The 16,015-nt window shown below is 51.3% G+C and overlaps 1 protein-coding gene across 5 annotated transcripts in view; it reads right to left on the reverse strand.

The window, feature by feature from the left end:
• Nucleotides 1-16,015, reverse strand: part of KMT2A (lysine methyltransferase 2A) — a 2,049,111-nt gene that overhangs the window by 723,385 nt on the left and 1,309,711 nt on the right. For all 5 annotated transcript variants that reach the window (XM_069614436.1, XM_069614434.1, XM_069614435.1 and 2 more), the window contains exon 21: nucleotides 12,022-12,159. In XM_069614436.1, the coding sequence (XP_069470537.1) occupies nucleotides 12,022-12,159 (138 nt within the window). The remainder of the gene's footprint in view (nucleotides 1-12,021; nucleotides 12,160-16,015) is intronic.

The following is a 16,015-nucleotide window of genomic DNA, read 5'->3' on the forward strand; positions in this document are numbered from 1 at the left end:
GGCCTATGCACAGCATGTGATCTAAGCAGATTCCACAAGCCTCAGAAATATAAACATACATACACATATACAGTCACACATAGTAGATATAGGAAAGCATTTGATTCAATACCCAGAGCTTCACAGGTAAGCACTGAGATGCATCAAAAGTAGAAGACCCCAGAACACCAAAAGAACAGCTTCCCCGGCTGCCACAAAAGTTAAAACCTTAGATGGTTGAACCTTTGTAAGAGCCAGGGAAGCCGATCTATGGCCGCTCTGAAGTCGTCCTCCCCCAACGCATCTCAGCACCTGCGTGCGCTGCTCTAATTATTGAATCAAATACTTTGTGCTGTAAAGGCATCATGAAGTAGACACGGACAACGGAATTAAAGTTTGAGCTATACATTTTTAGTCAAATAAAAGAAGGTTGGAAAAGGCCTAACTAACCCTATGCTAAGGTGTGATTTCCCTACCTAAATGAAACTAAGGGTAGTCTATGTCAGGAAGTCCAAAGTAAATGTCTGTGTGTCCAAAACTTATACTTGCACTCACATCTAATTCTATACAATGTGTAGGGATGTCACCCTCAAAATAATAAGTGTACAAATCACAGTTTAGAGCTTCATCCAGCTCTTGGCTTGTAAAAGGTTTCCCTTCCCCAAGGTTTGATATAGTTAAAAGTGCAAAAAAGGGGTTCCCTTCCCCAAGCTTTCAGTCTTTCAACAATTACAAAAACACAATTCCTTGGGATAATTCCCAGCTCTTTTAGTTTGGTTATCTTTCAACAATTTCACAAAGTTCAGTTCATTAATATCAGTTCACACAAGATTTCCTTTATATTGAATCACAAGCTTCTTTGCAAGTATTTAAGTGGGGTTTCCATACATAGGTGTCCTCGGTCTAGGTGCAGTTGTCGGACCACACGGTTGTTAGGTAAGTATTGGTGCAGGCCAACTGGTGTGGGACTACACAAGAATTATCTTTTGGTATTCGGTAACCCACCTTTTAATATAGGCCTGTATTACACAAGTTGGTAGTGTGACTGAGCAGAGAGGTTAACCTTAAGAGGGATAATGTGAGCTCTAGGGCTGTACAATGAAATCAGTAAATACAGGTATACAAGTAAACACTTACACACTTATATATACATATTTATTTATATATACACAAATATATTTAAAACATTCTTTAAAAAGCAGCAACTAATAGTAACATTAATCCCAAGTTAGGATTCAATTAAAAAAGTGAACGATAAAGCAGGCGAGTAGTTCTTTCATATGTTATACATTTTCCAGCACCAATCATCATTTGAGGTCAGTAATAACACTTATTTTGTATCACCTAGCAATGTCACTATCTATCTCTCCTATCTTCTCTAACAGCTTCTCTATTTACTATCCCTCTCCTATCACTAAATCTGGCTGGAAGAAATTTAAGGAGGACATACTGGGCTTCAACCCAGGCCTTCCTATTGCAGACACCTATGTCGCGGCTTCCACCAGAGAGACTCTCAGACATCCTCTTTGTCGTTACCTCTCCCGAACTATGGACCCGGCACATGGTCGCCTTTCTCTCGCCTATCGCCTCTTCTCCCATTAATGGTGGCACCCGCTGGGAGGTCCACCTTGACCCCTTTGCCATTTCCAGGGTCATCATTAATGTCCATCTGTATGGAACCATCATGGTTCAGGGTCCTCAACCCAACCGTCTTCTCTTTGACATGCTCCTACTTCACCTCTCAAAACTTATCTCTGCCCCGGACAGGCTCCCTTGCCTGCTGTGCCTTCCTCCTCCTTTGCACAGGTTCCCTTGCCTGCTGTGCCTTCCTCCTCCGCACAGGCCCCTTTGCCTGCTCTGCCTTCCTGCTCCACTGCACAGGCTCCCTTGCCTACTGTGCCTTCCTCCTCTGCACAGGCTCCATTACCTGTTGTGCCCACCTCCTCCTCCTCCTCCTCTGCACAGGCTCCCTTCCCTGCTGTGCCCTCCTCCTCTGCACAGGCTCCCTTGACTGCTGTGCCCTCCTCCTCTGCACAGGCACCCTTGCCCTGCCGCACTGTCCCTCCTCCCTTGTCGGCCTTGGCCACTCCACCATCTTCTCATATTCCGCTGGGTCTCTTGCCACCCCTGGGGGGAGGGGTGGGGGGTGGGGAGTTGGGTAGGGGGGGGGAAGAGAGAACCACCATCTAGTGCCCCCGCGGAAGACCTTCAAAGATGGCAAGCTGCTTCATATTGCCACGCTTAACTCTCGCTCTGCTGTCAAACACTCGTCTGACATCTGCAACCTCCTTGAACGCACGGATCTGGATGTGCTCGCCATCACGGAGACATGGTTCAAGGACAGCTCTGTCATGACCTTTGACACACTCCTCCCTGAAGGATACAAGATCCTCTCTGTGCCCAGGCCCAGGGGTCCAGGAGGGGGGAGTGGCGTTGAACTTCCCAGAATGGATACCTATGTCCATCATCCCCACTCAGGCCTATACCGCCATCAAATCTTTAGTCTGCAGGCTCTCCCTCTTTCTTACATCTTCTCTCCTCATGGCCACCTTCTATCGGCCACCAGGACAGTCCACTCTCTTCCTCTCGGAATGGGCTGACCTGGCCTCCTCTCTACTCTCCGCCTGCTGGGTGACCTCAACATCCATCTGGACGACTCCTGAGGTCCTTTCTGCAACCTGTGCGATTCTCTCTCCCTCTCTGTCTTACCTTCTGGCTCCATGCACACAGCGGGCCACACTTTGGATGCTATCATCTCTACCGACATCCCTCTCTCTATCACTCTCACTACCTCTCTCTCTTGGACTGAATGAAGTCTTAGCCAAGGCGGCAGAACACTTCCAAATTGATACACCGGAGGTACAGGAGGACAGAGACTTCGCTGAACAAATACTGGGGACAAAAAGACAGTAGGTCAGTTTATCCCACTACTGAAATCGGTCCAATGCAGAATACAGCCTTCCTTAGAAGCACCCAATCTCACATGGGCAGTTAACCTGCGCGTGGAAAAACTATTCAGGCCTGCACCATCAGACCCCTTATATATAAGAGGCCAATTGAAACCCGACTCATTGGTTGTTACCACGACAAGGAAAAGAGCAGGCACACCCCTTGCTTCCTCAGAAGCCCCACCGGAGAAGGAAAGCAAGAAGATATATGCCAAGAGCAGAAAGGTTGCTTCCTCCGTGGCCTATCCGACTAGAATAGCCAATAACGCTACACTTTTGGCAAGTTAAGGAACTCAAGGGAGACGCCTGGCTCAATAACTCAGGCTTCAAACCAGAGACTCAAGCGTGAATACATGTCAGACCCATGCTGGAGAACAACAGTTACAGGTAAGTAACTTGTTCCTTCTCCAGCATGGGGTCTGGCGTTGATTTACATGCTCATGAATAAAGAATACATAGCAGTACACACATGCACAACCACGGGAGGTGGCAAGGTTCAACATTAAGAATCTCAACATCAAGCTTCTCTTACCTCCTCACCAGGCTCACCTTCAAGCGAACAGGTTGCGCAGCACTGCTTGGCCGACTCTGGACTCCTCCCTGGAATCCTGGTCGCCGCAGTAGTATCTCGTGAAGGTGTGCGTCGACCTCCACGTAACAGCCCTGCAGATGTCCAGCAGGGGCAAACCAGACAGGAACGCTGTAGTTGCAAAGATCGCTCTTGTCGAATTGGCACTTGTACAGCCAGGCAACGGTCGGTTTTTCCAACCGTTGACAATTGGTGATGCAGTTGGAGAGCCACCTGGCGTTGGAAGGCTTGGAGAGGGCCTTCCCTTGGTTCAAAGGGCCAAAGTTCACAAACAGCTGTGATGTCTTCCAAAAACTCTTGGTGCGGTCCACCTAGAACTTAGCGCTCTAGCCACATCCAGCGAGTGCAAAGTCCTCTCCGCCGGCAACAAAATGAAAACAGGTAACACCAAGGGCTCATTGAGATGGAAGTCCGACGGCACCTTGGGCATGAAGGAGGGGTGCGTCCGTAGCACCACCCTCGTCTCGTGGAATGTCAAGTAAGGTGGTTTACAAGAGAGGGCCTGGATCTCTCCCACTCGTTGTGCGGAGGTGATGTACACAAGAAACACTGTTTTCCACGATAAAAACTTTAGCAGTGCATAGGCTCGAACGGGGGAACCATGAGCTTAGTCAGAACCACATTGAGCTCCGGGGCAGGGGCCTTCACCGGCGGGAACGAACGGAAAAGTCCTTTGATGAATTCCTTGACCAGGCGATGTGACCATAACGACGACCGCCCCGGAGTTCTGGTGTAGCGGGAGATAGCCGCCAGATGAACCTTGATGGAAGCATGAGCCAAACCTGCCTTGGCCAGTGACAGTCAATACGGCAGCACCTGCAGAGCTGTAATCCATAGAGGGTCGAGTTTCTGTGCGCGGCACCAGACGGCAAACCTCTTCCACTTATGTCCGTAGCATTTTAGTGTAGACGAAGCCCTGGCTTTGGCAAGCACTTCCGTGCAGTCCACCGGGAGATCGTATCCACCAAACTCTAGCGCTGCTGGAGCCAGGCCTGCAAGTTCAGCGACCCTCGGTCGTGGTGCAGAATCGCGCCTCTTTATCTGGCGAGAAGATCTGTGTCCGCCGGAAGCTTGACTGGAGGAGAAGGTGACATGTCCAGAAGGTCCGGGTACCATATCTGCCTCGGCTGAGTTCATTGATTAGTCGCAGAAGCAACAGCAACAAGGGGAACGCATAGAGGAACAGGCCGTCCCAGGGGAATGAGAATGCAAACTCATGCTCCCCGGCTGGGGATACCTGCTAGCAAACATCCGGCACTTGGTGTTTGTTGCCGTCGCAAACAGATAGATCTGGGGATTGCCCCATCGTCGGAACAGAAGATCCATTTGGTCCTGCCGAAGCTCGCACTCGTGGCACGAGAACAGCTCCCTGCTGAGAGTCAGCAACAGTGTTCTTCACCCCTGCTAGATGAAATGGGATGAGGAACATCTCCTGGGCAACGGCCCAGTACCATAGGTCATGTGCCTCTTTGGAGAGCGCTGGTGATTGTGTGCCCCCCTGCTTACGGATTTAAAACATTGTGGTGGCGTTGTCTGTGAAGATCTGCACCACCTTGCCCTTGAGGGACGGAAGGAAAGGCTTGAGGGCCCAAAACACTCCTCTTAGCTCCAGAATGTTGATGTGCAATGACTTCTCCTCCGGTAGCCACAGGCCTCTTGGCGTGGAGACGTCCGGTGTGTGCGCCCCATCCTTCCAGGGACACGTATGTTGTGACCTTGTCCTGATTAGGGGGGTCTGGAATTCCCCGCCCGCCGACAGATGCACGCGGACACCCCACCACCGAATCGCTCGACGGAAACTCTCGTTGAGGGTGATCTTGTCCTCGAAGCTTCCCGATACCTGGATCCAATGAGCATCGAGGAATTCCTGCAGTGGTCGCATCCGCAGTCTGCACAGGCGCACAAGGTAAATGCATGACATCATGCCAAGGAGGGACTTGATGGACCTCACCCTTGCGATCTTCAGGGTCAACAGCCGTTGCACCTTGCCCAGGATGGCCGCTATTCTCTCCTCTGATGGGTACGCCAGGCACGACACCGCATTGAGCCGGGACCCCAGAAACAGCGTGTCCTGCGATGGCACCAAGCAGGACTTCGCAAAGTTTATCGAGAACCCCAGTTCCGTGAGTAGCCGGATAGTCCTCGCTGTGTGCTCAACGGCGGTCTCTCTCGATTTCACTCGGATGAGCCAATCGTCCAGGTAGGGATAGACGTGAATCCCCTGCAGATGCAACCGTGCCGCCACTGGCACCAGATACTTGGTGAAAACCCTTGGTGCCGACTTCAATCTGAAGGGAAGGGCCTTGAATTGGTAATGCTGCCCTTGGACCATGAAGCGCAGAAACTTGCAGTGTCCTTTGTGAATGGGGATGTGGCAATAGGCATCCTCCAGGTCCAGCGACAATAGGAAATCCCCCTCTTCCAACTGTCCCAGCACGTGCTGGAGGGTGACCATCCAAAACTTCTGTGACCTGATGTAATTGTTGAGGTGGCGGAGGTCTAGTATGGGCCTCCAACCGCCCGTCTTCTTTCTGACGAGGAAGTACCGGAAGTACACCCCGGAGCCTTTTTGGGACGAGTCCTATCGCACCCTTCTTCAGCATGGCCCGTACCACTAAAAGAAGTTGAGGGACGTGGTTTTCCGTGGGGGAAGGACGTTGACGCAGAAGATCCAGAAGATTTCTTCCTCACTGCCGCCGAGACCACTGAGTCCGGGGAAGGCTGGGATCTGAGACTCTTGGGTGCAGAGTCCGGCACTCTGTACTTCTTCTCGTACCGGTCCCGCTGGGGCCGAGGACGGGTTCTTCATAAGGGACAGTCCCTCATCCCAAATGTCGTCCAATAGCAGGATCGAAAGCAGTGTCTTCCTCTTGGCCTCCCGGCGCTGGTACAGCAAGCCTTCCTTCTTTTCCTCAGGAGCCAGTTGGAACATTTCCGAGGCCCTAGAGATCATGGCATGTATAGAGCCAATCTCGTCGGGAGGTGAGGCCCTGGGCTCTGGAGACGGGAGGTCTACTCCGTCGTCGTCCGTACCTGTCGTCGCTGTATCCGGTTGCGTATCGTCCCACGGAGGAGGGGATGGCGGCGAAGGATGGCAAGTAGGGGGAGGGTGAACTCTCCTCTTCTTGCCAGGGGGTTCCCCTGACGGCCCAGGTGCCGCAGGGTCTCCCGCGGGCAACAGGGGCATCCTTGTCCAGATCTCTGAGCACAAGGTGTGCAGTGCTTGTAGGATGTCCGCCGACATGTCTGCTGGCGGTAGCAGCGGTTGCTGCAGTGGTTGCAACGGGAGCGATGGCAGTGGCGTCCTCCAGCTCCTCACTGCCCTGCTGCTCCTCATTGGTTTCCTCGCTGCGCTCCACATCTGCCTCGCTGGGGTCCTTCCCGTAGGACCTGGACTCGACGAACTACTAATCCAGTACAGCTTCAGACCAGAAAGTTCCTTGGAGGAGGAGATGTCCGAGCCCTGCAGGACTACCACCCCCCCACCTCCTTGACCAGCGGGGACGGTCTAGGAGAGATGATCGGCATCGTCTTCACCATTTGTAAAGACCGGTGGGGGGGGTCTGTACTTCCGCTCTCTATATGATAGAGGAGAGGCACAGAGGACCCCCGCCAAGATTCTCTATTACGGTAGCTATGGACGAGCAATCAAGGCCTAGCTTCTCAGGAGGTGATGCAGGCTGGTTCTTAAGTACAGTGTATCCCCAAACCCCCACAAAGGAATGTCCACACACTGTATTACTGAAAACACAGTCTTTATATAATTAATGTTCAAGGGTTATGTACACTTATCACAACAACGCACTTTGTGCTCAGGAAAATCAATAATGGTAAATATCTACAATTCTAAAGTGGTACCACTAATATTAGACCTCATTACAGTGCATTCACAATACTGTCAAAATGTCACCCAGATCAATAAGAAGGAAACCAGCAATAGAGGTAGGAGAGATAACAGATGGTTGAAACAATAGGCAGAAGACTGGCCCCTACTACTGGACACAGTTCTGTGTGGAGATCCCCCCACCTGGGCAACCTGTAAAATAAAGATATAACACAAGCCCAGTCCATATATTGTTCAATAGTCTTATTCTCTCCTACAATGTTTTTACCCCCCCAATGTACCTGGTGGAGTCGAGTTCTTCGAAGAGGCGTCGACAGATCCTTCTTGAGTGACCCCCTTTAAAGCAGGAGTCACGGATCGTCGAGAGGCGTCGAGAAGCGTCGAGGAACTCGGTGTTCGGTGTCGGGGAATCGACGGCCCTTCTTGAATGCCTTCCCTTTCAAGCGGGAGACACGGGGCGTCGAACGTCCGACAACACACAGGGTGGAACGGCGTCGATGAGGCGGCAGGCTTCGATCTGAGCGGTGCTCGTCGGCGTTGAGACGTCGGCGTCCTGCGAGGAAGAGGCGTGCGGGGCACCTCGGCGACACTAGTTCTGGACCGCAAAGATTGTGAACGACGGTGGCCCAACAAGGGCGTCGAGTCGCTCGAGTCTTTGGGGTCGTGAGGTGGCGGGAAACCCACCGGCGGATTCTCCTCGGCGCGTTGGTCGTCCTCGACTTTCCCCGGCAGGATAAAGCGGTCGACGGTGCGGACGAGGGAGTCCTTCGATTCAAATGTTCTTAGGCAAGGAGCAGACGGCTCCGGTCGTCGGCGGCACGGCGTCAAGTGGTTTCCACGGCTGGGCAACACAACTTCGACGGGCCTCCAGCGGTTACACAGACCTGCGAACCCTGGGCGACGACAATGGACTTCGACAGCGTCGATGTCCGGGTGCTTCACTTCGATCTCCTCGGCGGTCCCGTCTCAGGTCGGCAGCCTTTCGAGGGTCTGACTTCCAGGGCGCTTCGGCAAAGATTCAGCGGTGCTCGATGGTCCCTCGGAGCATGGGAAGAGGGCGCCTAGCCAGGTCCTCTCTCGGGTCAGTCCTCGACGAACACGGCAGCCTTCGGATCGGTCGAAGCAAATGCAGCAGCAAGTCGTCTTCTTCCAGCTGGGCGTCGAGGGTCAGCAGTTCCAGTTACTCTTGAGTGGAGACTCAGCTTCTGAACGCTTCTGAACAATTTCCAGTGGTGAGAGGTCCCCAGATATACTATTCTGTCTCTCATCCACACTGCTGGCACACATACAGCAGCCAATCACACAGAAGGGCATTCATGCAGTCAGTCAGCCAATCAGGCACACAGTGCATTCAGGCCACACTCCTCCCTTTCAGACACTCACAACAAGGAATGTGGATTGGGACAAGTACCCAGCCATTCAACACTACACACTGCATTCAGGCCAGTTTCGGGCAGGGCTGTCTCAGTTTTTGTCTCAGAAACCAGACAACCACAACAAGGAGTGTATATTGGTCACCTACTCCATTCACCCAGGTCCCACCCACAGGAGGCACCCACAACATACAGTCAATGGGAAGGCTCCAGTCAGTCTAGCTGGGCCTTCACAACAACACCATATATGGAACTTCCACCCAACAGCCAGTCAGGGGGAATGGACAGAGTCAGGGTTTCCCAGGACTTTGGGAAAACAAGGTAAGAGGCAATAGAAAGCAAGAGGCCACAGGGGCCATCTTGTTTTCCATCAGGAATCAACTGATTCCAATGGCAGGGCCTGGGTATCCCAAAATGGAGGACACCCAGAGCACCTCAATTTCAGCATGGAGCTGCCACCAGCCCATACCCTGCTCTGTGGGCCACCCACAGGTGCCCAAAAACATACACTAGGGGCACAGGGTTGTACCCCTACCCATGGGTGCCATAAGGGTATCCCATGGGTCTGTTCACCAAACCAAAAGAGAGAGCTGCACTGCCAGGAGTCCCACATGGACTCCTGGGCAGAAAACACGACAGAACACACGATAAAAAGCAGTAAAGGACAAGGATTCAGAGGCCCTGTCCCTCTGATGCATTTCCAGCATCACACCATTGTCTTCTCAATGGGTAGAAAAGACTCCCCCCTCTGACCAGGCAGAGAAACTCTCGTATTGGGGGCTGCCTCCTGCGAACCCGCATCCACGGCCTTAGCGAGGGACGCCACCACTCCTTCAAGAGAAGATTTTGCCTGGTGAACCTGGGCCTTCACGACCTTGGGCATTCCTGAGGCCTTCACCCTGGAGGGAGGGTTAGCGCCTCGCTCCCCCTTGGCTTTCTCCGTTGGAGTCGACTGGGACTTCTCCAGACGTTTACCCAAGTGGTCCGACTTCCTCTTCTTCGCTGACCCAGAGTGTTGGCTCGTTGTCGAAGGTACTGGAGATGCCGCTCCCGACCTGGCCGCTGAGGAGCCTGTCCCAACGGCGCTCCAGGTGCCCGCGGTGCTTTGCCTTATGTAGGGCCCCCGTCGCTGGAGCACCCTCAAAGGTCTTAGAAGGCCGCTCAAATTTCCTCTTGCTGGGTGAGGCTTGCTGCCGGGGCTCACCCGCAGCCAGGATCGTCGTCTGGAGCCACTCGGAGAGCCGCTTGCGACGGTCCTTCATGATGCGCGGCACCATATCCTTGCAGAACGCACAGGCCTCGTCCACGTGCGTTTGGGTGGAATGTAGGCAGTAAAGGCAGAGGGAGTGTCCATCGTCCAGGAAAATGCTCCATAGTCCACATCCAGGGCAGATCCTGAACAGAGGCGTCGAGTCTCCTTTATCTTCAGCCATGTCCACGCGGAGTAGGCCTCAAATAATCTTCCGGAATCCTCCAAGAAGGTAACTCAATGAAAAATCGCCCTTGAGGGGCATAGAAAGTTCTGAAAAACGGATCCCGGTTAGTCGGATGATGGATCGATGGAGCTTGAGGCTCGAGTGACCGGAAAAATAGAGTAAACTCTAAGAAAAAGCACAAAACGCAGTAAAAAGCCAGAGAGCTAATCATGAGGACTCCCACCACTCTAACGTGCAGTAAAAATCTGAAGATGGCTGCCAGAGGAGTGGCTGAGGTAGAGGGCAGTCATTGGCTAGGGGCAGTATGACCCAGAGACCAGTGATTGGTTGTTAGGAGAAAGACAGTTCAGAAGTGAAACTGAAACAGATTTTTCTTTACCGAGGATTCCCAGCCTGACGGGGAATATTCATAAGCATGTGAATCCATGCCAGACCCCATGCTGGAGAACTTCTATCTCTAACACCCTTGATACTCTTGCCCCTGTCATGAGGGTCTGACTGAAGCCTTCCAAAAAACGCAACTCTTGGTACGACTCTGATCTGGCTGCTCTTAAACGCAATTGTAGGGCAGCTGAGCGGAAATGGAATGCATCAAGCGGAACTTCTGACAAACTGGCCTGCCGCCTCCTTCAAAGGCAATATCGACTCTGCATCCACACCAAGAAAAGAATCTTTATTCAAGCCTGCATCTCTGCGGCATGAAACAACATGGCCAAACTTTTCAAAGTCTGTAAGGAACTGGCCAATTCTGCAGTAGCCTCCTCTTCCTTCACACCCACCCAGGACCTTTGCTCAGCCCTGGCTGCACACTTCACTGCAAAAACCCAAGACATCCTTTCCTCTCTCATTTCCACACCATTCCATACACGAACACCTTTGGAGCCTCCCTTGGCCCGCCATCACTTCTCCTCTCTTCTCTCACCCCCACGACACCTGATCAGATCGCCAGACAAGTCCGGTCTATGAAGCCCTCATCCAAATAGGTGGACGCCTGCCCCTCCAAAACCATAAAGGACATTATTGACTCTCTCGCTCCAGCCTTGACTGATCTCTGCAATCTCTCCTTTGCCCCAGGAGTTTTCCCTACTTCTCTTAAGCACTCCATTGTGCACCCTCTGCTTAAGAAACCCTCTGCCGACCCCTCCATTCCGGCAAACTACCACCCCATCTCTATCACCCCTTTCCTGGGCAAACTCCTGGAAAAGCTGGATATTTCTCAGCTCACCCTCCACACTGAATCTGATGGTTGCCTCAATGACCATCAGTCTGGCTTTAGAGCATCCAGAGGCATGGAAACTGCTCTTCTGAACACCCGTGAAGACCTGCTCTCAAATCTTGACATTAACACACTCTCTGTCCTCATTCTTCATGACCTCTCCTCTGCCTTTGAAACGGTTAACCACAACATCCCGATCACACGTCTCTGTGACACCCTGGGAATCACAGGTCAGGCTCTGGCTTGGTTAACCTCCTTCCTTTCTGACCACTCATCCCAGGTGGAACTAGGGTCCTTTCTCCCTCCTATCACGTTTTCAAAATGTGGCGTTCCTCAGGGTTTCAAGCTATTCCCCTGGTTCTTCAATGTCTGCATGGCTGCCCTGGCAGGTGTGATTGCCACTTTCATCTCTAACTTCCAGTGTTATGTGGATGACATGCAACTCTCCTTCAGGCTACCCTCAGCCACCTCTTCTACCTCGCTCATATCCGACTGTCTGCAATTCAGTAATGGTATGCTGCAAATGACCAAATTCACCCTGCTTACAATCCCACATATTTTCTCCACCTTATGTGAGACTGATTCTGTCTTTTGAGGAGTGGCCCTTCTGAAACAGACACAGTAAAGTCAACATACCAGCTGCTTCCCCCGGATCACAGCCATGTGCACATTCTTCAGTGAGCCATCATCGTCCTCAAAAACCTCTGCAGACCACAACGCGCAGTTTACATGTGTCCACTCATTCTGCCTGATGTACAAAAGTCGTCCGGCATCCTGTAGCACAGGAGGAGGAGGAAAAGTAACACTTAAAAACAGAAAACTCCAGAGAAGCAAGAGACAGAACAAGGTATTTCTACTGTACAAATTGCGATCCCAAATACTTTTCTCTTCAGTAAAAAATCAGAACTATTTCATAAAGCAATGCAATGCCCTCATTTCCCCTTCATCCATAATGAAACAACATTGTGAACAAGTTACTTATTGATTGATTTATCACACAAACACAAACACAATGCAAACCTATACCCATGAAGACGGCTGCACTTCTGGTCCATAGGGCCAATTCCTCCATATTATTGAGATGAGGTCAATAGAAAAGGGCCAGAAATAGGGCACTGGGTGCAGCAGACTCTTGAAGAGAAAAGCTGGTCAGCTGTGTTCTACCACAGATCCTCTCCCTCACAGACACAAAGCTCCAAATGCCAGTTCTTTTCAACTTGGTTGCAATTATTCAATTTACTCTATCAGCATTTGTTATGAAGATATTCCAAATGTCCACTGCCGAGGGCTTAGGAAGATCATCTTGTTGGTCTTAGGGAGAGTTTCCATTAAGTTTCACTTGGCTCGCCAAGAGGAAGCTATGTTGAACATTCAATGTTTTACTCTTGCGATGGAACTGAAGTGGGAATAAGGTGAAGAGGAGTAGACCCTCTCTCCCTCAGTTGACAGACAGGTGAACATGTCATTTAGGGCCTGTGTCTTGCCCCCTGGTCCAATATTGCAAATATGAGAAGAGTTATGCACTCAAACAACTGTATTATCCATACCCTAAACAGAAAGGATAAACATGGGGTGAGCCAAGGATGACAGAAGTAAGTGATATCATCTCAACTATGACCCATGAAGCTGAATAAGAGACAAGGCAAATATGTATTTATTACAAAGTAACACAGACATTAGGCCACATAAATTGTGTTAAGATATGAAGGATATTACCCACATTCAATAGACATCAGAAAATGTGGTGCTAAAATACATGTAGAATATAGCTCCCTGACATAAGAAATATTACAACAACTTATGTCCATTCGTTTTAAAATGGACACAACAGCATGTAATAAATTATGGGGCTGTGTGGAAGCTCAGACAATTAACAGTTCAAGGAAAGGTTATTTGAGAACAAAGGAGGGCATGTTTAGAAAGCCAGGTGCAGGAACTTGGCCGAATTAAATGGTAGGAAAATACAATTTTAGTGGTACCACGGCAGAAAGAGGGTCTCAGACTAAAAAAAGCAGTAGGCTAAAAGGAGATAAAAGTGAGGTGACCAATAACAACATGGAAGCTGATCTCATGTCATTGGCAGAGTGTGCTAGAGTCTTGGTCAAGTGTGCGTCGCCATAGAACTGCTTTTTTTCTAGTTTTAAATTAGCACCATATGCCATGTGATTTAGTGAATGTGGAAAACAACCAGTCATTCTAATTAGCATAAGATGAGGTCATTGCAAGAAAGAAGAAATCATGTGTTTCAGGAAGTGTTTATGTCCAATGAAAAAGGGAATACACTTTGCTTATAGGAATCTGGCCTATCATATTCATATTAGAACAGAACTGTTGTATAATATCTTAATTCTATAAAGGTATGCTACAGATAGAGAACACTTGAGTCTTTCCGTGCTAACTGAACATCTATGGCATGAGAAATGCTCCCAGCTAGCTGTAATGAATAAAGGCTGCTATTTCTTGCACGTTGTGTGCATTTCCAAAGATGGCTGACCGCAAGGAGTTATGGCTAACAAATAACCTATTTAACAAAGGTATAGTCGACAAACACACATAAGTACACAACAAAGAAATGCCCACAGTGAATGACTGAAAATATGGCGTTTATCAAACGCAGTGAAAAAGAATACATCTACATCAGATGTAAGCCCTTTGCTTACCCACAACATACGGTCGTTGGGAAGGCTCCAGCCAGTCTGGTCGGCATTTCCCCACAGTACCATATATAGAACTTGCACCCAACAGCCATTCAGGGGGAAGGGACAGAGTCAGGGCTTCCCGGAACTTCGGGAAGACCAAGGTAACAGGCGATGGAAGGCAAGAGGCCACGGGGGCCATCTTGTTTCCATCAGGAATCTACTGATTCCAATGACAGGGCCTGGGCATCCCAAAATGGTGGATACTCAGAGCACCTGTCAGATTCAGCATGGAGCTGCCACCAGCCCATACCCTGCTCTGTGGGCCACACACAGGGGCCCAAAAACATAACCTAGGGGTACAGGGTTGTATCCCCACCCGTAGGTGCCATAAGGGTATCCCATGGGTTTGTACACCAAACCAAAAGTGAGCTGCACCGCCAGGAGTCCCACATGAACTTCTGCGCGGAAAAGCGACAGAACACACGATGAAAAACAGTAAAGGACAAGGATACAGAGGACCTGTCCCTCCGATGCATTTCCAGCATCACACCATGGCATCCATCTTCTTCGCCTCACTGTCTGGGGGGGTGGAGGCAGCCGAAGAGGAGGAGCCTGCAGACTTCTTTTTGGCTGCTGCCGATACCACAGAGTCCAGTGGCGGTTGGGCCCGTAAGCACTTGGGCACCCTGTACTTCTTCTCATAATGGTCGCTCTTCACCGGGGCTGTGGAAGGGTTCTTCATGAGGGCCAACCCTTTGTTCCAAATGTCATACAGGAGCTAGACCGAAAGGACGGTCTTCCTCTTGGCCTAGCGGCGCTGGTATAGGAAACACTTTCTTCTTCTCCTCAGGAACGAGCTGGAAGAGCTCTGATGCCCTGGAGATCATGGTGTGAAACAAGCCTATCCCGTCAGGTGGCGAAGATCTGGGCGGTGGAGACGGGAGGTCCCCGAAACCGCCGCTGTCGTCCGTGCCAGTGTCTGTTGTCACCATGTCAGGATCCATCTCATCGATCGGTGGGACTGGGGGGAGAGGGAGGCGAATGGTGGCAATGAGGTGGAGGGTGAACTTTCCTCTTTTTGGCCGGTAGCTCCTACGTCGGCACCGGCTCTGCGGGAGGTGCCACCAGTGCAACACGCATCCTCGTCTGGATCTCCGAGACTAGGGTATGCAAAACTGAGAGAATGTCCGCCGAGATATCTCCAGGTGGCCGCTGAGGTGGTGACTGTGGCGTAGGCTGGTCGCCCAAGCCCTCAACGCTCTGCTGTTCCTCGTCGGTCTCCTCGTCGTCGCCTTCATTGTTGCCCTCATTGGAATCCTTGCCATAGGGCCTGCCCTCGATGCACCGCTCCACCTGGATTGTCTGGAGGCAGGTGAGCTCCTCCTCTGAGGAGATATCCATGCCCTGGAGGACTACCTGCCCCCCCCTTCTCTGAGACCAGGGGGGATGATTTCGGTGAAATGACTGGAATCATCTTCTCTGGTGTCTTCTCTATGGGCTGAAAAGAGGACTCCCTCCTGGCAGGCAGGGATACTCTTGCCTTCGTGGCGCATCCTGCAGGTGCCCCACGGCGGTCTTTGTGAGGGACGCCACCACCCCCTTGATGGAAGGTTGGGCCTTCTTCGGATGCCCCTGGGCCTTCACAGTTTTGGTCGGACCAGCGGTCTTCTCCTTAGGGGGAGGGTCAGCGCCCCGCTCCCCTTGGCCTTCTCCGGCGGGCCGGTCTTGGGCTTCTCCTTGAGTTTGCCCGGATGGTCCGACTTCCTCTTTGACGAAGATCCCGAGCGTTGGCTGGTGATAGAAGCCGCTGGTGACGCTGTACTTGCCCTGAACGCTGAGGAGCCCATTGCAACGGTACTCCCGGTGACAGTGGACTCGCAGTGCTTAGCCTTTTGTTGGGCCCCTGTGGGAGGAGTGCCCTCAAAGGTCTTAGAAGACCGCTCAGATTTCTTGGAAGCAGGGAGGCATGCTGCTGGGACCCACCCAGAGCA

This window comes from Ambystoma mexicanum, chromosome 9, assembly GCF_040938575.1.
Source record: "Ambystoma mexicanum isolate Mex_15411 chromosome 9, UKY_AmexF1_1, whole genome shotgun sequence".
NCBI lineage: Eukaryota > Metazoa > Chordata > Amphibia > Caudata > Ambystomatidae > Ambystoma > Ambystoma mexicanum.